Source organism: Rhododendron vialii, chromosome 13a (genome assembly GCF_030253575.1).
Source record: "Rhododendron vialii isolate Sample 1 chromosome 13a, ASM3025357v1".
Lineage (NCBI taxonomy): Eukaryota > Viridiplantae > Streptophyta > Magnoliopsida > Ericales > Ericaceae > Rhododendron > Rhododendron vialii.
In genome coordinates, this window is record NC_080569.1 from 28244133 (window position 1) to 28270465 (window position 26333).

Consider the following 26333-nt stretch of genomic DNA (forward strand, 5'->3'; position numbering starts at 1 on the left):
CAACTCGCTCCCTCTCACACCTCTCTTGTTCCCTCTCTCACTGCCTCACTTCCCACACTCAGAATGCAGAGATGACAAGAGCATTTATAGACTCCATTAATTAGAGCTTTCTCGAGTATCCTTTTGTAAAGAAAAGATAGGTGGTTGTTGCGAGCTCACTATACTCGTGCTGGTTGGATGCTGGTCGTTGTGGATTTGAGCAAAAAAAAATCAAAAACAAAAATAGATGACATATATAGCAACTAATCTCTTATTTAAAAAAAACATGTGCTATAATTGTAAGAACACATATCATTATCACACTTCCACTATCAAATAGTAATACATTTTCTTGTCGAGCGATATCGATACATAGAGACAAAGCTTGTGCAAACTATATATGCACAAGCTAATTTATTATATTATTTTTAAGTTCTTGTTTTGCAGACGGGACAAACATTTTAGGACGGAGTAGTAGTAATATTTCACATAATTGGGTAAGAAGCTTTCATAGCAATCCCACAGAGGCCTTCCTCGGCAGCCACATCTCTTTCCATCTTCACATACCCATTCTCACCCCATCCAGAGCCCCACGAATTCTTAACCAACCAATACTTAGTCCCATCAGTAGTAGTCCCATATCCAACCACGGTCACAGCATGGTCAAGCCTCGTGCCGCATGTCCCACTGAAGACACCGCTCGAGTAGAACTGGAAGTCGCCGCCACCGCTCTCGATGGCAACGGATACCGGTTGATTGGACACGGCTTTAAGCAAAGCCTGCTCGCTGTTCGTTGACACGTCTTCATATCCGGTTATCATTGCAGTAGACTCGTATAAATTCTCGCTTTTGCAAGTTCCTTCTTGTCCCACGTAAGGGTAATTGGCTTCTGTCGAGAGACCTTGGTTTTGCTTGATGAATTCGAAGGCAGCAACTATACTACCGCCGTTACAACCCTGGTTTTCTCCTTGATTGTCGCAGTCAACCAGCTCTTGCTCGGATAGGGATACTAGATTACCGGTTTTGAGTTGGTTAATACCTTCCACAGCTGCCACAGCTGAAAACGCCCAACAAGATCCTAGGCAGAAGATTGTGACAACAATTAATGTAAAACAATTTTATGCCATGAGAATTTTGTGGGCCAGTATAATTACTACGTAGAAAGAATGAATTCGCTCTCAATGACGACCAAGGGGGAGGGAAGAAGACCATATAGTTGGGTCAAGTTACTTGACCCGACTCATGACACAAAATAGTTATCATTTGTACTACATTTTGACATGATTGACCCCCACATGCTTCTGTTAAAAAAAATTATATATTATGTACCTTATTTTTGCCAAGCTCGATCAAAATCTAAATTAATTAATTAATCACTCCAAGTATTTGATCCAATTACGTACAAATTTTGGCTCTGCCCTTGAGGATGACTCAATATTTTGGGCGTCCTTATACAATATTCATTACCGGCCAGTTTATTATCCTAACTTCATCTTAATTTCGTACGTCGTACCATGTAACTAATGTACTTGAAAAATATTCTAGACTCACATCTTTGGGCCATAGCTAAAAAAGCTGACTCTTTGTGGATAAGGTGGATTCATTCCTATGTCATTAAAGGTCAGTGTCTTTGGTATATGAGTATTCCTCCTTCTGCTTCTTGGACTATTAGGAAGATTTTTAAGCTTCGCAGTTTGGTTCAACCTTGGATAAAATCTGTAGTTGGTAATGGGCTTGATACTTTTCTTTGGTTAGACAATTGGCACCCTCTCGGGCTTCTCTTTTCTAGATTTGGGGAGAGGGTCGTTTATAACTTGGGGAGATCTTTGTTTTCTAAAGTGGCCTCTATTATCAGTAATGATTCCTGGTGTTGGCCCAGAAGTCGGAATGCTGTCACCAAAGAAATCATTGAGCACACTCCTACTACCTTGGTCCCTAATTCTGGTCAATCTGATTCTGTGGTTTGGCTACTGAATGCTCACGGGTTTACTATCAAATCTGCTTGGGATAGTATTAGAGAGGTTAAAATCGATGTTACTTGGGGGAAAGTGGTCTTGTTTAAGGCTCATATTCCTCGTTGGGCAATTATTCAGTGGCTGGCTGTTCATGGTAGGCTTGCTACGAAGGATAGATTGCAGAATTGGGGTACGGTGCCCAATACTTTGTGTGTTCTCTGTAATGCATCTCTTGAAAGCCATTTACATCTCTTTTTCATGTGTCCTTATTCTTCCTATATTGTGGGGCAGCTTTTGAGAATCTGTGGCTATAGGAGGGGCTTGATTAGTTCGGATCAAGAGATTGGTTGGGCTAGTCAACATATGACTGGCAATGGTTTGCAGCAGTCTTTGTATAAGATGGTGTTGGCTGCCTCTCTTTATCATATATGGTTGGAGAGGAATAAGCGAGTTTTTCAAGACTCTCAGAGAGATGCTTTATCTCTCGTCTCAGTGGTAAAGACTGATACCAGGAGTTGTTTGAGTCTTTGGAGGAAGGTGAAACGCAGTGCCAAGAACCAAAGGTTGTGTGCTATGTGGAATATCTCTGAGGCCATTTTCTCCACCGTTTGATGATGGGTCTAAGTATTTTGTTGGTGTTATCTTTGTTTTGTTTGGGTGAGTAGTTGGTAGGCTTTGTTTTCTTGTTGTTGTTAGGGTAGGAGCTTGTTCCTAGCCCCTTTTCCTTTTTCTTGGCTGTATGCTGTGTGTTCGGGGGTAGCTCCTTTGTTTTGTTATAAATTTTTACCTTACCCAAAAAAAAATAAATAAATAAAATTCTAGACTCCTTAGATAGATAGTGTATTTATTTGTTGATGGGGCTTTGGACAAAAATGTGTGGTATCACTGGGCCCATGTACGAAGAACGTGGAGTCTTTATTTTGCAGGCCCTTTGAAGAAAAACAAGTTTTCTAAGCCTTTGGACTATATATATATATATATATATATATATATATATATATATATATATATATATAAAGTCCACACCCTTACAGTCCGCATCCGTCCGCACCTCTCCTTTTCCGATTGAATTTCGATGATCCAAGCCGCTCAATGTGTTCAGAACGTGATTGTAAGGGTACTCGCGAGAAATCAGCAAAAAAAATGACCGGGAAGGGCTTGATCTGAGTAGTTTTTTCTGAACCGTTCAGAAAAAAACTGCTCAGATCAAGCTCTTCCTAGTCATTTTTGTTGCTAATTTCACGAGGGTACCCTTAAAATCACGTTCTGATCACATTGAGCGGCTCAGATCATCGAAATTCAATCAGAAAATATGAGAATGGGGAGGTGCGGACCGGAGCTTCGGTCCGCACCTCCTGACCTGGTCTTGACTGTATATATATATATATATGCAGATCCTTCAAACAAGAAGGATTTCTTGCCGCGCGGACCCTTCAACAAGATTAAAACAAACGTAAAAGTTTGAGGCCTTCAAACTAAATTAAAGCTTAGACTAGTGTATGATTTAATTTCATCTTGACAACTCAGGTTCGGCTATATATGGAGTTGTTTCATATATACTATTAATGATGTTAATTTATATCTGGATACATACCACATCTGCCTTGATTCTTGACGTCAGTAACTGCGCCTTTCTCTCGCCAATCCACATCAGACGATTCAACAGTTACATTTGCGTACCGAAAAGATAATTGTTCTGAACCAGAAATCACTTTACTAGGTGATTCCAGCCTCTTGTAACCAGTATGAGAAGCCTGAAACTCCTCGCTGGTCAGGTCAGCAAATTGGTTCACACCCAGCTTGTATCCTTTGTCCGGACCGGAATTGAACGCGTTAATACGGTTCACGTTGTCCTTGAATATCTTAAACCGGGCGCCCTTCTCTTGTTCATCCTTGTAGATCCGTCCGTGGCGAGACATCCATTGCTGGTGTCTTTCTACCATGGAAGATTCCTCGTTGTTAAGGCGAGAGGAAGCTAATTGAGAAGCTAAAAATATTCCAAAGACCAAGACCAAGACTAAGGACAGGGTAGAAGCCATGGTACGTACTAAGTTGTACCTCAGCTAGGAATATTGTGGAAGTTGATGATAGTGTGATTGGGTAATTGCATGCATGGCTGAGGTTTTATAGGCCAAGATTCCCATAAACTCTCCTTGTCACAGAGACAGAGAGATCAGCGCTACATACATCTTTTTGCCTTGCAAAATGGTCTGATTGTTCACACCTAAGATCGACCCAAGAAACACGCAACCTAGAATATTATAATAAAGTTATTGGACAATTTATAATTTTTCATCCTTAAAAAAAAACTGGAGCCAAGTAAATCTCAATCAATCATCCCATGGACCAACTGATAAAAATTTACCACAAACGATATCATGAATTCAATGTTTTTACAAAAATGTTACACAAAGTGCGGAAGTAATGATTAAAAAATACTACTACTAAAATGCATTATCCTATGGATGTCAAATACAAAAAATTCCTAAGGTGCCGCTAGAGTCATTGTCTAACTCCCTGACTAATGTGCGTGTATGGGGTTTGGAGGTTTAGGTCTTTGGATTGCCTACCCACCTGTTTGGATATTTCCTCCCTTGTGAAGAATATGCCTCTTCCTATGCCCTATATTGTAAGCTCTTCGTTATCAATGGAAATTCTAAACTTTTTGGCAAAAAAAAAAAACACGAGCATATACATGTTGAATTTGTTTTTATCGGCAACACGAGCATAAAAAGGCCATTTCTTATGATAATATATGGCGATTATTTGCTCGTTGAGGATCTTTTAACTGATTCATAAGCGTTCGATGAATTAATATAAGTTTTTTTTCCTGCTCTTTACTTTGTAGAATGCAATATTGAGACAAAGAGAGCATTTTTATTATTATATAACTTAATTATTATTTACGTTCATTGATGATAAAGAGAGCATTTTTATCCCCATTTTTTTTTTTTAAAAAAGGAGCATTTTATCCTCTGAAAGTAAGTCATTCTTTCTATTAATATGAATAAACAATTCGGAATTATATCATTAATTAACTATATATAAAATATTTTAGCATTCAATTAATGGTGGGCCGAAAAGCTTGGATGAATGTGTAGCAGGCTTAATTAATTTGTCCCTCTAATACTTATCTGAGGGCCACTTGGCTCTTTGTTAGTAATTTCTTGTGCCTGCAAAACAAGCAAGTGCTCGTGTCCCATGGTGATGCCCTTTTTTTTTTTTTTTTCCCCTTCCGGTCCTTTGAAGTCTTTATACTAATTCATTTCGAAATAACTGTTAATATATTATATCTCTTTTTGCTTATACTCATTTCGAAATAACTGTTAATATAATATATTAAATAACTGTTAACATTGTACTCCAAAAATAGAATGCATGTCATTGCAGGAGAATAAAGAAAACCGAGAGTAAGAAATACGTTGATGACGAATTAATGGAACAAGACAAGAACAAGAGACTCAACAAGCTAGATTGCCCTACCAAGAGTCAAGAGAAATGGAAGAATATTATTTGACTTGACTGAGGCCTTGAGAAGATCTAAATGATCACCAAAACTGACGCCATAAAGGATGGCCTCCGGTCCCTGTAGCCCCTCAAACCCCTTCTAAGGGTACAACAAACTATGCACAGACAACACGCATAGCACGATTTTGGACCCGTCTTAGTTCATATGACTGGAGCTATTTATTTTGTTAAAAATATTTTGTTTAGCGTCCTTGATACACAGCACACTCTGGCGGTTCCACATGTAGTTTAGGGGGTTGTTTAGGACTTGAAAAATGCACCAAAATTTTGCATTTTTTTAACACAAAATTTTATTTTATTTTTTCATATTGTCGGCATTGAATTATTCATGAGTAGGCAAAAAAAAAAAAAAAAAGCTGGCGTGTAACCAATGACGGAACCAAGATTTTACTCTAACAGTGGCGAAATGTATACTAAAAAGTCTAGTAATGGCAAGATTATATAAGTTGGGCATAATATTTTTTTTACATATAATAATTGCATTTTCTAAAATTCTTGTCGTGACGGTCGCCGCCTCTAAACCCTCCTGGTTCCATCCTTGCGTGTAACATGAGTGGTTCTAAGCAGGAGTGAGTAATTATCTAACTTTGTCAGAGCACCACATGGCGTTTGGAACCGAAAACCCTGTAGTGTAGAGTGCACTATAGGGCGTGTAGGGCGTATTAGTAGTATGTCCGTGAGTGTTTTCAATGATCCAAATTCAAATGAAAATTTCTTCCAGAAAAAGTTTCATTTGAATCCGGAACATTGAAAACACTCATGTACGACTGAGATTTGCCTTGCAAGGATCCACCCCGCAGGATCCGGGTCCCGTGGCGTTGCCTACATGGTACTTCTACAACCATTTACGTAGAAGAAAAATTATCCGGTAGAGACATTATGATTCGGTTTTGTTGGGAGATAAAAAAAATGATTAATATTGTGTGTTGACGATCTTTTCTTTGTGATGAATATAACATGCCAACGTCATATACTACTATGAGGACTACCTAATAATTGAAGCAATTAAAAAAAAAAAAAAAAGGCTATGAAAGCAATTGAAACCAGACGGGGGCCCTTTTTTTTTTTTTTTTACCTGAATCGTGACTTAAGAAATCTTCTATGGGTCAACTAAATAGTTCAAAACAAGCGTCCTACGTACCCGTGATATATGCACGGGTCGTTGCATGACTGAGGTTTTTTGTTTTTTTTGACAAGATTTGCATGACTGAGGTTTTTTGTTTTTTTTGACAAGATTTGCATGACTGAGGTTTGATAATCCTAGATTCCCACAAACTCTCCACAATCAGCGCAACAAAATCTGTTTGTCATTTATTTGGATTTAATTTCCATTGCATGAGTGGTTCTATGCAGGAGTAATTATTCAGCTTTGTCAGAGTACGAAGTGGCGTCACCTACGTATTACAGTATTTCTAACTATTTACACAGCGACAAATTATTCGATGGAAACATATGATTCAGTTTTTTTGGGTGGTTGAAAGACAAAGAATGACTCATATTGTGCAATGGCGATATCTTGTTTGCGAAGTATACCACATGGCAATATCACGTAGTTCTCCGAGACTACCTAATAAGCCTTTAAGCAGCAGTGGAGACACAAAATATACTTCTTCCTTTTTTGACAAAAGTGAGAAGTTATATTGATGTAAGCCTAGCGATACTTTCAATACCGAATTCATTACAAATATTTTAAACAAAGCCAAACTAATCCTCTAACACAAAACGAGAAAAGTACAAGGCAATTCATGTCTTTTACTCCAGCCCAGTCATCGCCTGACGCATATTCTGCTGAAATTGAGACGAAACGTACGGGCCTTTCCATACTTGAATTCTAACTTTAAAAGTCTTCCCATGGGTCAACCACTAGCAGATAGTGCAAAAAAACGTTAGCGCGCGTCCTACCCCTGTTGTGCATGGAAGCAAGAAAAAAAATTCTATTACTATGTTATTTACCCTCGTTACAATTTACTGAATTAACAATTAAATGTAAAAGATAAAATGAGAGAATGCTTGAGCATGAAAGAAATTAAGTTAAATTTTCTTTTCTGATCAGAAAAAAAGCCTAATTTGAAAGCCTTTTTTAACTTCTTGTAGTATTTAACTATTGGTAGGTTGTAAAGCGTATATAGTATAGTGCAATATTGAGACCGGAAAACCTAACCGTAAGGAAGATTTGAAGGGAATCACACAAGGAAAAACTCGTTTGGATCCATTTCAGATCTCACAAAAATTTAGAAAAATATCCGTAAATTTTTGAATATCATTTTTTGGGGCCCTGTAAAAAATCAGCTCCAAAGAACATCGGTAAGTATTACTTTTGGATTCGTAAGGGTGAACTAAAACTGCTCAGTTCATCCTCCTCAACCTCACTGACAAAAAATGAGGTCAATAGAAAAACTTTATTAAAAACTAATTCATTTTACAAACAATTGCCCCCCTGTATTACCCAAAAGTCATTTATCCTAAAAAAATTACATAAACTTATTGTATTAATTTATCCGAAGAAGTAAGCATAAACCTTAACGTTACCTTGAATTTAAATTTTAAAGCCAAATTACTCCATTTGTCTCTAAATAAATGTTTAGCACACAAATTTTAGCTTTTAAAAAACGTATTTTTCATGAAAAAATTCAAAAAAAATTTACAACTTACAAGAACTCATTGGTATTTATTGATTTGTGAAAAAAATTGATTCTTTTTATGAAAAAATGCATCTTTTTAAAGTTCTAAGTTTGCGCACCGGACATTATTTATGGATGGAGAGTATATAAGTAGTAAAGAGCAACCAAAAAAAAAAAAAAACATGCCTTAACTTTACCTTGAATTTAAATTTTAAAGCTAAACTAGACAAGAAAAGTGAAAAAGAAAAAGAAAAAAGGGAAATAAACCCTTTCAAAAAGGGTAGATGTGACGGTATAATTATTTGGTACTGCTTCAATTGATTCATGTAGTTGGAGAACTCCTCATTTACCAATGTAATTAATTACCTGCATAAATTAATATGGTGTTGTCCAACTTTTTAAGCTCATTTAATACGATCTAACTTATACCCCAGGGGCATCAACTAGCATTTGCCATAAACATATAGTACTCCAAAAATAGGATGCACGTCATTTTAAGAGAATAATGAAAACCGAGAGCCATACATTTTTGTGTGTGTGTGTGGAAGAGCAAGGAATGTGAGAGAGAAAAAAAATTTTACCGCGCTCAATCACGCGCATCCAAATATGTTTTTGACGGTCCAAATTTTGAAAAAACTATTCGATAGAAGAGTTTAACTCTTCACGCGAGTACATTTTTTTAAATTCGGACCATTGATTGCCGAAATGGAAGACTGAGATTGCGCAGAGTTATTTACGGCTCTGTGAATAAGTTTCTCACGCAAAGAATACGTTGATGATGAAATGATTTCATAGTCAAAGGCAAACCCATCATCAGCGGAGTACTAGTACTCTAGACCGAAAACCAGTGGAGTAAACATGGAGTATCTGCGAAACAAAACAAGAACAATAGATTCAATAAGATTGCTCTACCAAGAGAAATAGAAGATTGTTTATTTTTTTTCTCCAAATTTGACTGAGGCCTTGAGAAGATCCAAATCAAAACTGACCCCATAATGGACTCCGGTCCCCGTAGCTCCTCAAAAGGGTTGAAATTTGCAGCCCCTTTTAAGAGAGTTACTACAGGTTCAACAAACAAACTATGCACAGACATCACACAAATATAGTGCGATTTGGCACGCATAACGCATGCAAACACTTGCGCACACTCACCTCCCGCATGTGAGGGATCTACATGCTTGGTAAGTGTGTGAGAGTGTTTGTATGATTTCAATTGTTTGTGTTTCCAGAATTTTTGTCTTCCTTGTGCTCGCCAACCACTAGGCCATTGAGGCTAGCTAGCATCCAATGCCTCTAACTTTGAGAGGCCTCACTTTCATAAAGGAAGAAATAGGGTTTTCAAAGGCAAAACAAAATATAGCTATAGGTTAGAATGTTTGACACCAATACTTCAATTTCTAAAGGCCTCACACTCATGTTTGCCTTAGGCCTCTAATGAGATTGGGCCGGCCCTTGTGAGAAAGGCAGTTCAATAGCTAAGTCAGGAGCCAGAACTCAACTACTCAAACGATTGAGAATCATAGAAGGGAAGTAAGAGAAATTAATCATGTTTCACTTCATTAAACCCATAGGTTCAACTCCTAGCTAGTTTCATGCTATCAATTCTTGTATGTGTTGGATCAATCCATACAGCCTTTGTTCCGACATTAGTTACTCCTTAGTAGATGGTGAAATTAATTTCTTGAATTAGTCGGCATATTGGGTTAGATACTTAATTAGTTATAAGAAAATCTCATACATTTTTCCAGTCACGATATGCCCCTCCACTATGATGAATCCGAAATGTAAAAGCAACCTATGAAAATCAAGAGCCAAACATTTTCAACCAAATACCAAAAGAATCTATAGAAATACCTTGATGGTGAAATGATTTCATTGTCAAAGGCAACCCCGGCCATCCTGATCAACAGACTAACTCGATCCTGATGAAACAAAACAAGAACAAATTAAACGCATCTATGAAACAAAACAAGAACAGGAGATTCAACAAGATTCCCCTACCAGGAGAAATGAAAGAATCTTTTGCTCAGCAAATTTGGACTGAGGTCTTGAGAAGACCCATTAAGAATCTGTGCGAGCAAGCAAGCAAGCTAGCGTAGTTTAGGAGCTTTCGCTTCCACTAATGAAATTCAGTTGCAATACTTCATAATCCATCACTTTTAACCAAGCAAATTTCTCTACGTAAACCAGCCAGTAGCCAATCATAACCAATAGCTGAGCTTTCTAAAATATACTGACAGCAGAAAAGTAGTCCAAACTTTGGGGGGTCTAGTTTAAGAGTAATTATTCACCGATAATGAATAACTAAGCTTTCTCCACCACATATTTTCGGCGAGGTTTACACACTTAATTCTGTGCCCTGCAGAAATGTGATAGCTAGAGAAAGGTGCACGGCGGTACCCCAAGACTTTTTCAGGGAGCCTAAAACAAAGATTAAAGATAAGCATTTTTTTATGACACTATTCATCTCAAACCCATGGCTTGGAGATGCAATTTTTTTTGAAAACTTATGTGACATTTTTGCATTTCTGAATTTGACATTATCAACAAACCTTCATCTCCAATCTTGATGTCAAAGTCTAAGTATTAACATCCAAAACACTTATTTTTTGAATTCTAAAATGTCAAAAATATATTTGGCATGAGGAGAGAAATTTGAAGCGAATGGTGGGGAGCCAAATTCACGTTGGATTTGACACTCCATTTGATATGAGAATTGGATGAAAGGGCCGGGGATGTCAAAAGTTATTGTTTCTAGGCCATGGAGAATTTGAAGCCATGGATACCAAAATAGCAAGACCGGAACCCTAAAATTTAACAATATTCGGACCCTAAAGCAGATGCAACTCGAGGTTTACCTCAGGCGTAATGAGTACAAAATGCAAAAAGTTCGAGTATTTGCTAAGCATTAGCACTAGATGATGTAAACTTCCTCGTTTGAGTTAAGTGACTTGAGCTGCTGGCATATTATTTTATCTCATAAATCACTAATGTTTTGGTGACAATGTGTGAGGAGTACCACATTTTGGGTACTACGTGAAGTGTAACCAGTGGATTGGTAGAATGTGTCTGTTTGTCATGTGGTGGATCGAGCACATTCCATCAATATTGCAATGATGATACCTAACATGTTATCCAAAATGTGGTAGTCAGACATGGTCACCATAAACTTTTGTTATTGCAAATATGAAGTTACTCTAAGTAAAGCTTTGTTTTTTTTGATAGGCAAAGAAGATATATTAGAAACTCGATAATGGGTACATCGAGAAGGATAGGGCAAGCATCATTGAAGGAAAAAACCAATCCAATCATATGCTAGCCAACAATCCAAAAAGAGAACAAGAAAAGACCTACCAAGAGTTGGAAAAAAAACAAAAAAGAGAATTACAACAAGACTCAGATTTTATGCTTTCTAATACCATCCAAATGGCTTCTGATGTCTTCAACAGAATAGATTGTAAGATGTTTCTCCCTTTAACCCAAAAAGCCACTCTTAATTTGATAGGTCAACCACTTCCTCAATAGTAGGAATTGAATTGTTGAAGACAAGGTCGTTTCTTGCTTTCCAAATAGACCAAAGACTGGCATAAAATATGGTGTTCCAACAAATTTCCTCGAAGTTATGAAAAAAATTGAACAACCAAAAATTGATTAGACCAATGATAGATGAAGGACAAATCCAAGAAATATTTCACCAAGAAAAGATATCGCACCAGATATTCCAAGTGAAGTTGCAAAGGAGAAGCAAGTGAGAAGGTGTCTCTAAGTAAAGCTACAACAAGATGCTGCTAAACTGTATTAAATCTGCAAGTTCTCAAGACTATCCACTGAGGTCTTCTATTGCTACTTTGATTAACTTTTGGGATGCAAGAACTAGTCTTTCAAACAGTTTCAAGACTATCTGTTGTGGTGTTGACATTGGCTTCAGTTCAGTGCTGATATTGGTCTTAGGGGCTATTTGATAAAACTAAAACTGAAAGTTGAAGAATTAAGTACTGAAAACTTAATGCTAAATTTTTTAAGCTAAAAGTTGTTTGATAAATATATTAAGCACTGAATTAAAAATTAAAACAATGAATTAATTTTAGTTCCAATTCTCTCTTAATTTACTTATAGTCACAACATACCTATGGTAATGGTGGAGTGATGGTGGTGATGGAGCGAGGGTGGTGGTGGAGTGGTGAGGGTGGGGATGGAGTGAACGTCGTGGTGGTGGTGGTGTTGGAGTGGTGGTGTAATTGTGGGGTGGCAATGGTGGTGGTGTGGTGGTGGCGGCTGTGGCATAGTAGTGGTGGCGGCAGTGTGGTGGTGGGTTGGAGTGGTTGTGTTGTAGTGGTGGAATAGGTGGTGGTGGTGAGTTGTGGCGGTGGCAACAGCATATGGTAGTGGTGGTAGGATGGAGTGGTGGTGGTGGTGTAGTGGTGGTGGTGGAGGATTGATAGTGGTGGTGGTGTAGTGGTAATGGAGGTGGTGGAATGGTTATAGGAGTGGTGGTGGTGGGAGTGGTTGTAGTATGGTTGTTGAATGCAAGTACACAAAAATTCAGCCATAATTAAGTAGCTCAAAGCTACTTAATTTTTCTCAACTTTTTAACCTACATTTTAAGTAGCACTTAATTTGTTAAACAATGTAAAATGTGGTTGTCAAACCTATTGAATCACTTATTATTTAATTCAGTTAATTGATTCAATTATAAATGTTGAATTTAAATTATCAAACAATCCCTTAATTTCAAATGGACAAAGCTACCTGGTATGCTTTGGAATAAGGGTGAATGCAGCGCTTTGAGTGCTACTGCATTTCTGGATCACATGCTGCTATTGTTTGGTGCAGTTCTTTTTGTTTCGAACTCTGTATTAATACTACTGCTCGTGTTTGAGCTTTTTTTTTTTTCTTTAGCTTGATTTCGGTTGGTATCTTGTCAACTTGTAATTGTTTTTGGGTCTCGAGTGGTAGATGATTGTCAAGGGTTGGGGTACCAATATGTTGTGCTGAAAATGAAATTGAGAATATAACAAATCAACAGGCGATAAACAAAAACACAACGATATACATGATTCTGCTCAAGCATAAAGCAAGAATATACTCCACGGAAAAAAGAGCAAGATGATTCACTATAAATAGGTAGAGAAACAAAGAATCGGCTATACCAACCCAACAGGAAGACACAAACCTTTAGTGGAATCCTAAGAGATGAAAAAAATCCTAATATCTAAGCCTTTGAACAAAAAACTCATCACCGGAGCAGCCCCCAATTACCCGGGCTATTTATAATAGAGGACCAAAAGTTGGACAAAACCTTAATTCGTGCACAAAAATAGTCCCGTTGGTCCGGACCAGCGTGACCCTCGCCCGGACCAGAAATCCAGAATACTCTGTGCGTGCAATTGCAAAACTATCTTGCTGGTCCGACCATCGTGACTCTGGTCAGGACCAGAAAACCAAAATGCTCCAATTTTGGTTTTCTGCTGCTGTCGCGACAAATTCAAGGCAAAACTCCACACAATATAGTTGGGTATTATCCTCTTGTCCCATTTAATCATTGTATCCTTTTACATTTGATTAACAAACTTTTTTCGCTGTTCAATAAAAACAATATCGGGCCCTCTTTTTTGTTTCACATTCAAAAAAAGGCACGTAAGAATGAAAAAACAAGAATATACACAATATATCTTTCTTGTTTATTTTATACAAAAAAGAAATTAGAGAAATGAAAGTAATGCTAGCAATTTCTAACTAGAACAGTGTATATGTAATATACTCCATCTGTCCCAATTCTTTTGTTCTTTTTGAAGACTGTGCTACTTTTCAATTGATTATATTTTGCAATATATAATGTTTTAGGTGATTTTGAAAACACCATTTAAAAGAGCTCATTGAGATTTATCAAATAAAATCCAAATTGCATATAATCAATATTACCAATTAAAAGCTATAATAAGTTTTTTAGCCAGTTAGGATATGACGAGGGACAATAGAATTGAGACGGAGAGAGTATATATTTATGTAAAAGATGGAGCTCTATATGCAAAAGTTACTGTAGGGTCAAGTTTCGAATCCACAGCCTCTCGCACAATTAAAGGCCAAAAGTTCCTAAGACTGGTACAACTAGGAGGACATACCAAATTGTGCTTGATTTTGTATCTATAATAATATGGAGAAATTACGGGCCAGTCCAACTGGTTGGATGTTAATTGGTGCAACTAATCTTACTTAAAAAAAATATTGGCCTGAATTTTGAGAGCAAAATATTCCACAATATAATGCCTATAATTGTAAGAACACACACACACACATCACAATTCCACTATCAAATAGTAATACATTTTCTTGTCCAGCGATACATATAGTGACAGAGCTATGCAACTATGCACGAGCTAATTTATTCGCCTATCACACACCACTAATATTACATGCACATTTGCGCACTGAATTTAAACATGCCATCTCACTTCATCCCAAAAGGTTTATTCGGTACACAAAAAAATGACTTAAAAAATACACTTTTTAAAGAAGAAATCCAAAAAAAAAAAAAACATATATCAAAAGAACTCGTTGATATATGGTAAGTTGTTGCACGTTTTTCGAATTTTTCTCACAAACATTATATTATTTTTAAATTCTCGTTTTGCAGACGAGACAAACATTTTAGGATGAAATAGTGGTAATATTTCAAATAATTGGGTAAGAAGCTAGCATAGCAATCCCACAAAGGCCTTCCTTGGCACTTGGCAGCCACATCTCTTCTTATCATCCTAAAATAACTTCATCTTTAAGTTCGTACATCGTACCATGTAACTAACTTAATAAATATTCTAGACTCCTTAGATAGAAAGAGTATATATTTGTTCTGGTATTTACATAATGAGACTTCGGATCAAGTAAGGGATCCTGAATTTTGTGTTTTGTGCGGACCATGATCTCAGCCGTTGAATTGTGTTTTCAATGGTCCCGATCTGAGGAAGGTTTATGATCGGTCATAAATCTTTCTCAGATCCGAACCATTGAAAACACAATACAACGGCTTGTAAAAGAGGTGTGCACAAAACGTATTTTGTGGGATCCCTTACCTGATCCAGAGTGTACATAATGATATCTTTTGTTGATGGGGCTTTGGACAAAAATGTGTGGTATTCATATTGTATCACGTGGGCCCATATGTGAAGAATGTGTTTAGGCCTTGTTCCGCTAAGTTTTTATTGGGCGTTTTGTCTTTCTACAAAAAAAAAAAAACTACGCGTTTGTTAGCTTTACGCGTGTTTTATCTTTATTCAAAAAAAATGCGCATTGTAAGTTTCACGCCAAACATTTGTGGATTATTGATTCCTCTCAACGTGAGAAATTGGAAAATAGAAATATTTTTACCTTTACACAAATTATTTTAGAAATATCAAACATAAAACCCCAAAAGCTAGTTACAATGCCTCTCAATTTATCAAGACCAACCCATACGTTACAATGCCTCTCAATTTATCAAACCCAATCGATTATGTCGAAGACAGAATAATTTAAATGCAAAAAAAGGAGAGCAACTTGGATTAAACATTTTTTCAAACACCTTGAGTGCAATATACAATTCTCATAATCCCTATTCCCGAATGCCTAAAAAAATAGAAGGTACAATTCCTGGAATAAAAAAATAACTAAAAGAAAGAAAAAGAACTTGACATAGGGAGAATACCTAGAATAAAAAAAAAAGAATGAAAAAAGTTCGGTAAAAGGCTTTCTTCCACTTTTGGACTACTGATTAGGGCGGCGGTTATTTGTTGCGGGCAAGAGGGAGACAGAGAAGGGGGGAGAGAGGTGGAAACCAAAAGGCGAGGGTGGGAAGGAGAGAGGCCATCCTTTGGATTTTGGGTGAGAGAGAGAGAGAGAGAGAGAGAGAGAGAGAGAGAGAGAGAGAGAGAGAGAGAGAGTGCTTTAGAGAGAAGATGTAAAGAGAGAAGACCAACGTAGGTCCCGTTAGTAAAAAAAAAAGTAGGTTCCGTTTCACATTATCCGACGTTAAAAAAAATGTGGCTTTCAAATTTTGAAAATCAAATCTAATTTACCAAAATGCCATTTGACCAAACTCTACAGAATTGCCCTAAATCAGTTTGAGATTTAATGAATTACCATCTTTGTTCTTAGCCCTTAGATTTATGTGGGGATAAATTTGGACCCTTGATTTATGTATATAAGTTCAAATAATGAGCTTCATTATTTGGCCCAAAAAATTGTGGCCTAGGCAGCCTCTCAAGTCCAGTGGCGGACCTAGGAATTTCATATACTGGGGGCACCTATTATTCACAATTTTAAAAAATATTTCTCTGTATGTATAACTAAATTATCGCTCAACCATTAAATATTAATCACTCATTCTATTCCGCAATCCATTTTTGACAATCTTCATGGTTAAAAATACTCTTTCAACTGTCGCGGTAGCAACCATAAGATTACCAATTAGTCAAGAGAAAGTAAACTAAAGAATAATTTAGAAAATTTGATTTTCATAATATTTTTGGATTGGGAAGAAAACACAAAGAGATAGGACAAAAATAGAAAAATAAAGGAAAAAAGTAGAATAAAAATGGAGAAATAAAGAAAAGAGGTAGAAAAAAACAAAACAAAAAAAACAAAACAAGAGGATGGGGGCCTCTGGGATTCGAACCTAGGCACCTACCGCGCCTAGAACTTATGTCAGGTCCTAAAGCCACAACAAGAAGTAATGTATTGTACAAGTGTAGGAAACTTTTATATAGTTATATCAAAAACAAATTTTTTTATTTTTTTTAAAAAGAAGAAGTGGGAGCACGTGACCTTACGTGTCCCAACGTGAGTCTAAAAATGCTACCAACAGAGACAAACAACCTGACCCTCACAGAGATCCTACGTGGAAAGTTATAAAGGGACGCACTCCTCCACTCCCAGCTTTCCAAACGCGCGCCAATTTAGCCAAATGAGAAAAACCTATTTCAGTTCAAAAATTTTGGGAAAGTGGTTCAGTACTGGGATCTCTCACTCTCTCCACGAAATCCAGCACCAACGCCCTCCCACCACTGGAGCTCCCACATACGCCAGCCCACCATCATCGGAGCCCCCACCGATCGACCGGCCAACCACCACCGCACCACGACTCGGTGGAAAACCACTTATCAGCCACCATCACTGGATTTTTTCCTACCAACGATGCCCCACCACCCACGCCGCACCACCACCAACTCCTCTCTCCCGATTACTTTCCAATCGACTTCTCTATCACAGGTTTGAGTCTGTCACTTCCCTCTCCCTTAATGTACATTTGATTGTTAAGAAAACCCTCAAAAATCTGTAACTATGGGGACGTAATTTGAGTTTTGTCCTGGTTATTACTTTGATTCCTCAACCTTTGTGTCTAAATACTAGTACACTTTTGAGAACTGGAATGTAATCACCATGGGTAAGGGGCCCTTTTAGAGTCGGCTACATCCCATAGTTATATGTGTCTGTTCCTTTTTTTTTTTTTTTTGGGAGGGAGGGGAAATGTTTGTCTGTTCTTAAGTCCTTGTATTTCTTATTTGTAGAATCATGGACATACAAGATCAGAATTTGGAGGAAAATCAGAATTTGGAGTTGGTATTAGAACCTAAAGTTGGAACAATATTTAACTCTGAATACGAAGCCCTGGAATGTTACAGTAGATATGCGAAAGCAAAAGGATTTGGTGTGGTCACAATAACCTATAAGAAGCGTAACAATGTCAAGTCGAATATAAGTTATGGTTGTCATTGGGGTGGAAATGCTAGGCCAACGGGTTTGAATCCCGTTAAATCCCATCCAACAGCAAAAATAGGTTGTGAAGCCCATATGAATATCTCTTTGCAAGTTGACGGGAAGTGGATGTTGAATTCGATTGAATTGAAGCATAATCATGAAATGGACCCGGAAAAAGTGAAATATCTTTGGTGCTATTGGACTCTCCCACCACATACGAAGAGGACAATTGAATTGAACACGGCAGCCGAAATCACAATGAACAAAATCATTGCCTCATGTGAGATCGAGGCAGGGGGCCCTGATAATCTAACGTGGATAGGTAAGGATGTAAAGAATTACAAGGATAAAGAAGGCGTGCACTGCTCAAAGAAGGGGATGCCGATGCAATGCACAAGTACTTTGGAAGAATGCAAAAAGATAATGGTAACTTCTTCTATGCCATCGATCTTGATGAAGATGAACGATTACGGAATGTCCTTTGGGTTGATACGTATAGTAGAGAGTTATATAAAGAATTTGGCGATGTCACATTTGACACAACTTACCTTGTTAACACGTACAATATGCCTTTTGCACCGTTCGTAGGGGTCAACCATCATGGACAATCGATTTTGTTTGGATGTGGTTTGATATCACAGTAGGACACGACTTCATTTGTATGGTTGTTCGAGACTTGGCTTTCTTGCATGTCTAATTCCTACCCTAATGCCATCATCACAGACCAATGTAGGGCCATGCAAAACGTGATAAGTGAAGTCTTTCCAAATGTACGACATCGTTGGTATTTGTGGCATATCATGAAAAAAATTCGTGACAAGTTGAAGGGTTACAGTGAGTATAAGGCGATAAAAATATCCCTCAAGAGTGATGTATATGATTCCTTGTATTTGGTGGACTTTGAACAAAATTGGGCAGATCTCATCAAACAATTTGATCTATAGGACAATGATTGGCTAGCTGGATTGTATAAGGAGAGGCATCGATGGGTACCGGCATTTGTTAAGGATACCTTTTGGGTGGGGATGTCAACAACCCAACGGAGCGAGAGCATGAATGCCTTCTTTGATGGCTACGTCCATTCCAAACCACCTTGAAGGAATTTGTGGATCAATATGAGAATGCCTTACGTAAGAAGGTGCAAAAAGAAGATGAGGCAGACGCCCATTCTTTAAATTTTCAAATTCAGAAGGTGTCTCCTTATAAGTTTGAGGATCAATTTCAGCAAGTATACATAGTTGGAAAATGCAAGGAGTTCCGAGAGCAAGTAGCTAACAAGGTTGGGTGCAATTTGACTATTGGACCGGTAGTAAATGGTATTTCACTGTTCCACATTGAATAAGACATTCTAGTTGGAAAGAAAAAAATCTTTTTAAAACTTGCACTTTCATTGCTCATTTTGATAAGGAGTCAACATAAACTAATTGCAATTGTCGGTTGTTCGAGAGTAAGGGAATGGTGTGCACGCATATGATCTCTGTTTGGTCAAAAAAGAAGCTTGAAGTGGTGCCCGATAAATATATTCTACAACGATGGATGAAAAACTTGGTGAGGAGTCACACAAAAATAAAGGTGAGTTATGTTAATTGGGAACGCAAGTCCGAATTTGTTCGCTATGACAGTTTGTTGAAGTTATTCAATGAGGCTGCCGACAATGCCATGTATTCCATTGCCAAGACTGATAGGATGGCGGCTAGGTTGCGAAAAATTAAAGCGGAGAATGCCTTATACGATGAGGATTGTCTTAGCAATATGCCTACGGCTGGAGATGTACAAAATGATTTGGAAAGTTTCCAAGATAAATCAATTACCGTGGGCGATTCAAGTAAAGGGCCTCAGAGAGGGCGACCGCTGACGAAGAGGAAGCAATCAACGACTGAGCAAATTATTAGAAGGAATATGAAATCAAAGAAAAGGGTCCAATGTAGTCATGTCAATGCAAGGAGTACACCGGTATACCAATCATTATGCATTTCTTTCGATGTTTCACATGATTATGATCATTGGCTTGCTATGATTTAGAATTTGACCTTATTTCGCTTTAGGATGTGGAAGTCCACACTCATGCTATGGGATTTCATGAGATAGTAACGCAAGAGAGTGGAAACGTTATTGTAAGTATGACTGCATTTGTACTACATCGAATCTTTTCAATTCATAATTTTTCTCATGTTACTGTAATTTCAATTGGTTATGATTTCAGTCATCTCAGGCGAGTGTAGGATATCTTGGTACATGGAGCTATGACCCTAATGGATCTCCATATGATTTGGGACATGATTATAGTAAGTTTAGTTCTAAGACTTTCCACTTTTATCGGTTTATAAGTTTAACTAGGACCTTCCTCTCTCTTTTTCTCTCTCTCAGAAATCAAAATGTTTTGATTTGACTCAGTTTGTTTTTTGTTGTCTTCTTTTTTCTTTGCATGTTGAGAACTTTAGGGATGGAATGATGCTTTTGAGATATACGGCAGGCTGTGAAAAAAATGAGGAGCTGCCATTATTGTGAAATATTATGCTACCACTTTTGCATCTTTTTGGTGATGAAACTTTTGCATCTGCAGCTGCTTTTTGTTGGTGGAATGCAGTTTTTGGAAGCTGTATTTGTCTTAAGCTTTACTTCATTGAATTATGGGCTAATGCTGTAGATGAATCTGCTACTTCTGAGCCTTTGATGTTGCTACTTTTTTGGTAGAAGCAGAGATGACCATTTTGATTTCTCTGTGGGGTGTAGCCTTTTTTGAAGTTACAGAAGCATGAGAAGATGGCAGAAGCATGAGCGGAAGGCTACCAGTCAAATTTAGTGTAAAACCTCAAGTGCATGGGTTCCAATGATGGAAATTTGTTCATAATCAATGCATTTTGATTTCTCCAAACTCGTTCTTTGTGTAAATTCATGTAATCAACTTCTGGTATGAAACAAATTAAAGTTGGAATTTTTGGTATGAAACGAAAGTCTTATACGTGTCTCGTTGGTGTATCCATATCGTATCTTGTCGGCGTACGCGTATCGTGTCGTGTCCTATGTTTGTATTGTGATGTGTCGATGTATCCGTATTGTATCGTGTCCTATATTTGTATCCATATCAGTTTGAGTGATTGACCTATTTTTCTTGAGCAATGTCCTCATGCTACTCTTTTGATATCGAAGCAATTTAAGCTCTGCAACTATTGGAGATCAGGGAACACCTGATTTTGAAGACTATGAAGCTGAGTTTTAGACTTGGATTTGCCTTTATCCACAATAGGAGTAAAAGCTGAGTTTTAGACTTAGATTTCTTTCTTCTAATTACTCTACTATTGTGCTTGTAATTGCAATGTGTGAACTCACATTGTGGGTATGAGTCCTTATTCAATTGTTTATGGGGGTTTTGTTTATGAGTTTTGGCTTTGCAATGTGGTAACAAACCAGTGAACTTACATGGCTTCATCTCTCTCAGCTTTAGCAAGGTTTATGCCTGTACTTGGTAACAAGATACGGTTTAATGAAGGAATATACCTAAAAATATGGTCCGAAAACGTTCTAATGCTAGAATGCAAAGGAAAAGGCTCATGGGAGGTGTTGGCTAGCATGAGAAGTGTTATTGGAACATGAGAGAGAGAGAGAGAGAGAGAGAGAGAGAGAGAGAGAGATCCTGTGTTTGCCCCTTCACATTTCTCCTGCACTCCCATGCCTGAAAGGCCGAAACTAATAACAACTTCTCTATATAGCTATACAACAGAAAATGCAAGGAAATTACTCTTTATCCACTTCAAACAAAACAATTGAAACTTAAAGTCAAGCACTCACTTCAATCATTGAATCACCATTTCCATTCACAGAAATTCTACTACTTAGTAGGATAGTTGGCCCTTCCAAGTGGCATCATAGACATCTCTGATCAAATAGAGTATTTCCTTACTAGTTTGTATACAACTTACAAGATGTGACTATGGAAAGAGGCGTGAATCAGTTACATGAATTTACACAATGAACGAGTTTGGAGATGGTATTACACAATTGGAACTCATGCACTTGGTCCTTACACTAAAATTGACTGGAAACCTCCCACTCATGCTTCAGCCATCTCCTCATATGCTTCAGCAACCCAAAAGAAGGCTACACCCCAATGAAGCAAAAAGTCATCAGGACACAACTCGACATGGCATGGCACGGTACAAATATGGACAAAGCTTATTCAATGAAGCAAATCTTGTGTACTTGCTCGGTTGATGTTAGTCTTGTTTTCCTGCAATTTCTAAAACATGAAAGAAAGCTAATTTCAAACAACTTACACCAAAAACAAGTATAATAATGGGGTGTGGGAGTGAGTGAGACAGTATGTTCATTTGACTGCTAACAAAAATATAACTGTTAACAAGAAAGAAATTAACAAGCCATAGGAGTATATGTTATGTCTCCCTCTTCTGCGTATAAAACTTCTCCCACTTGGAAGCTATTAGGCAACAACATACTATGGTTAATTATCACAAGCTAGCATGGTTTCGAACCGTGGATGGCTGTAATACCCGCCCCGGATATTTCAGTATTTTAATTACTTTTAATTGAACTATGTGTTTTATGAGTTTAAATCGTAAACAATAAAACTTGCGAGGGTTCTGTGTGTGATTTGTAATTGGAGCATAAGTTAAGACGTGGTTCCGCTTACTTGTGATAAATTCTCTTGTGCCTTTATATAGCAAAATATTCTGGCGATATTTATCTTTCTCCATACGTATCTTGTTTCTACGTAGAGAGAGAGAGAGGAGAAGAAGAGAAAGACATGTGCAGTGCTGTTCTTTATAAAATTATTCAAGGTAATTAGAAAGCTTGCGAATTTCTCTAATTTTTACTGAATGTTCATTTATGTGTCCAGTATACGGTAGTAAATTTTCATAATTTTCTAAGAGGTGTAGAAAAAGATAAAAATCATAAACCTAATTGTGGTCAGGATCCTATTTTTTAGCAGACAGCTTACAGAGCTGTGTCTTTTATCAATTTTCTTTTATAGTTAAGCGATCCTCTTGATTCTGGGTCCTTATGATTCTGAAAGATTGATAAGTTGGTGATGTTTTGACATTGAAATTACTAAAAAGTATTAAGTATTCAATTTTTAATAAATTTTCGAATACTGACTGTTCTGCTGGAAATTGTGCTTCGCTGCATAGAATTTTTGAGTTTGGAGGTAATTTTGATTAGGTTCCTTTATTTTAAAAAATCTGGAAAAAAATTTTAATGAACTTTGACAAGTGATAATGGTGTGTACCAAATTTGGGATTTATTAGATGCGTATTCTAGTGTTGGCGGATTTTACATGTTTGTGTGACACTGCTGGGTTTTGTAATTGCTGTATTGACACATTTTGGAAAAATGGTCATATCTTTTAGCTCGGGTATGTAGGGGTTAGCGCACAGATTGTTGATTTTGAAACTAGACTCGTATACCTTTCGGAACATGTAGGGGTTGTGGCTTGTTTTGTACCAAGTTAAATTAGTTTTTGATTTGAAATTGATAGACGGGCAGAATCTGTGATTTTGGACAGATTTTTGTGTAATTTTGGATGAGCATAATTTTGTCGTTGGGGCTCCGTTTTTAACAAATTTTATATCAAAATTCATGTACCGGAGGTTTACTTTCTAATGGTGGTGGTTTCATGATCTGGTTTTAACCTTATAAAAAGTTATAGGCAGAATACGACAGGCTGGTCGTAGATTTCAAACAAAATGTAGAGATTATGTGGTGTTTGAGTGTTACGCTTGTTTAGGGACACTTCTAAACCTTTGAGATGAACATGCTAGTATGCGTTAAGCATCTTTAATCTATTGTTGGTATTATAGATTGTTGTTAGGAGTTAGTTTTGACGTTTAAGCGTTCAATAAACTGATATGGTTAACTTGTGGTTAGGTGTCAATTTAGTCAATTGGGAGAGGTCGAAATCGTAAGTTTGGCGTATCTCGGTCGATACAAAGGTGAGTGTGTTTGATATGATTTTTCTCCATATAATATTGCTGTGGTGGTGAGTGTATATTTTACTATTTGTGATTAACTTTCGATATGATTATTTTTAATGAGATGTTATAGTGAGGGGTGTATATCATGCTATTGTTGTTTAACTTTTGATATGTTGTGAATGATTGCGTGTGAGGCACACAATGTCATAAGCCATATCGTTCAATAGACGATGGTTAGGAGCATGGTGTGTGGGACACGAGATTTGGTTGTAATATGCGTGTTTGATGAAAATACATGCTGATGGGTGTTGATTGAACCGTCGAAAATTAACGTGTGAGGCATACCATGTCGTATGCCATGCCGGCTAATTGTCGGTGGATGGAAGCATGGTATGTGGAACACCTTATCTTGGGTTCATGGGATATGGCAGACGTGCCACTGCATGTGATGTGATTACATTCATATTATTGTACAATGATTATTATTGCTCAGTTGGGTGGATATGTTGGTTATAACTGTTGTATACATTCTAATATTTCGGTTACATTGGTGATGTGTATTCATGTTGATATTCCTTCGGGTATTGTGGTATTATGTTGAGCATTTCTATATCTCACACACTCTGGCTTTCCTTTTTGGTCTGCCAGGTAGAAGGTTGCTTAGAGTGGATCCACTACCGGTCGTCGTGTTGAGGTGTTTTGCTAGCGTTAGGTGGGGTTTTGGTTACGTTGTTTTCGAGTGCCTTAACTGGTATAGAATTTAATTTGTAAGGAGTTGTAACTAAGGATAGTTAAGTTTTTTAAAATTGTATAGGTTGTAATTAAGTTTGGTCGATGGTTGGTGTTCTATTTTAGGTTAGCCTTGGACGTTGTGGATGGTTGAATTTGTTGTAGGTGGTTGATGATGAAGTTGGTTTATTCAAGTTGTAAATAAGTCGTTGGTGGATGTGTTGAAGTATAGAATTTTTAAAGTGCTATAATGCAGATATTGTTTCTTAGTTGTGCGATGTCATGGTTGGTTGGTCAATACGTTGACTCATTTTTATGTTAAGGTGATAAGTCTTCCGTCAGGTGTTTATTTCTGACAGGTTGTGATATGTGGTTTGGTCTTTTGTGTGGAATGTCACGTGGTCGCGTTGGCTCGGGCCCACTTTGGGTGCCGTTTGTGGGGCAGGGCGTGACAATGGCTATCAGTGCCAAACTCAGAACAGGAGATAAGCTGAAAGCTTGGGTTTGTGATAAATTAATTCTGGTCTATGCTCTATTTGTAGTCAAGTAGATGAATTTTTTTTTTTTTTTTAACTTGAGTAGATGAGTTTATTGATCACCTATTTTTCCAGAGTCAGATAGACAAACAACAAAGCCAGGCAAGGCAGAGGAAAAAGATACAAAAAATCGCAAACTAATAATCCAAAGCAAAACAAACTTGAGACTTGGCAAGAAGCCAAAGAAAAAGAGAGTAAAAAAAAAAAAACAGAGAAGTGCCATGGCAAACCATTGATAAATAAATTAAAGAAAAAATTAGCAAGCAACAAACTTGGAAACAAGCGTAAATCTCTTCACCACTTCAATGTTATGAAGAAAAATTATCTATATAAGGTCTCAAAGTATCAGACTTGGCCTTCCCCTGCATAACCCACATCCTCACCTTAAGTCAACAGATTAAACACTATCAAATTTCGTGGTCCAGGCCGCAGAAGTAGTCGATGTTGAATGGACAATCTTCGCGTTTGTGAAATACCAGTTCACATGTACAGCTGCAATCGTCACACGGAGGGAGATGTAGCAACATTATACAGTCAATTTAGATCAACAGATTGACAGCCATAAATTTTTTCACCCAAAAGCAATTTATTCACTCAATAGGTTGACAACCACTACTATCAGAATTAAAAACCCCAATGTTATGAAATCTGGACAAAAAAAAAAAAAACCTAATTTCTTCGTGTGTGCACATTAGTAAAAGAATCAAATGTAGATTAGTGGAGAGGGAAGTGAGAGAGATACCGTTGAGATAGAAGAGATGGTGGTGGTGCGTCGGTGGTGGTAGGGGCTGGGTTTGGGGTTGCCCGTCGGTGGTGGTAGGGGTGAGTTTGGGGTTGCTCGACGGTGGTGTTGTGACAAGAGGAGAGTGTGAGATTGAGGAGAGAGGGGAGAGGAGATAGTGGTGGTGCGTCGTTGGTGGTGGGGGAGTCTGAGGAGGCCGTCGGTGGTAGTGCGTCGAGAGAGAAGAAAGGATATCGTCGTGTGGTGTTCTCAAAGAGAGAGAGAGAGTGAGAGTGGGGGCAGGGGATTTGACGATTCAAAATCAATTTGGGAATTTTTGAATTTGGGAACACAGCTGCTGCGCTGTAGAGGAGTGGACTTAGCTGGGAGTGTAGGAGTGGGTCCCTTTATAACTTTCCACGTAGGATCTCTGTGAGAGTCAGGTTGTTTGTCTTTGCTGATAGCATTGTTAGTTGACCCATGGAAGATTTCTTAAGTCACGATTCAGGTTAAAAAAAGGGCCCCCGTCTGGATTCAATTGCTTTCATAGCCTTTTTTTTTTTTTTTTATTGCTTCAATTATTAGGTAGTCCCAGAGTAGTA

At 37.6% G+C, this 26333-nt stretch overlaps 2 protein-coding genes and 2 long non-coding RNA genes across 4 annotated transcripts; 2 read left to right on the forward strand and 2 right to left on the reverse strand.

Moving 5' to 3' along the window:
• Nucleotides 1-276: 276 nt before the first annotated feature.
• LOC131312821 (ervatamin-B-like) lies at nucleotides 277-4093 on the reverse strand. Its single transcript, XM_058340823.1, has 2 exons — nucleotides 3529-4093; nucleotides 277-1057 (listed from the first exon to the last, which is right to left on the reverse strand). The coding sequence occupies exons 1-2, from the start codon at nucleotides 3971-3973 to the stop codon at nucleotides 465-467; spliced, it is 1038 nt and encodes a 345-aa protein (XP_058196806.1). The 5' UTR covers nucleotides 3974-4093; the 3' UTR covers nucleotides 277-464.
• An 8369-nt stretch (nucleotides 4094-12462) lies between these two features.
• LOC131314078 (uncharacterized) lies at nucleotides 12463-20779 on the forward strand. Its single transcript, XM_058342572.1, has 5 exons — nucleotides 12463-12498; nucleotides 17069-17326; nucleotides 19861-19929; nucleotides 20019-20100; nucleotides 20257-20779. The coding sequence occupies exons 1-5, from the start codon at nucleotides 12463-12465 to the stop codon at nucleotides 20265-20267; spliced, it is 456 nt and encodes a 151-aa protein (XP_058198555.1). The 3' UTR covers nucleotides 20268-20779.
• Nucleotides 20780-21579: 800 nt separating this feature from the next.
• LOC131312826 (uncharacterized) lies at nucleotides 21580-26070 on the reverse strand. The gene is made up of 2 exons (XR_009195989.1): nucleotides 25753-26070; nucleotides 21580-22052 (listed from the first exon to the last, which is right to left on the reverse strand). It is a non-coding gene; the product is annotated as an uncharacterized LOC131312826 (long non-coding RNA).
• LOC131312827 (uncharacterized) lies at nucleotides 25402-25981 on the forward strand. Its single transcript, XR_009195990.1, has 2 exons — nucleotides 25402-25527; nucleotides 25749-25981. It is a non-coding gene; the product is annotated as an uncharacterized LOC131312827 (long non-coding RNA).
• Nucleotides 26071-26333: the final 263 nt, after the last annotated feature.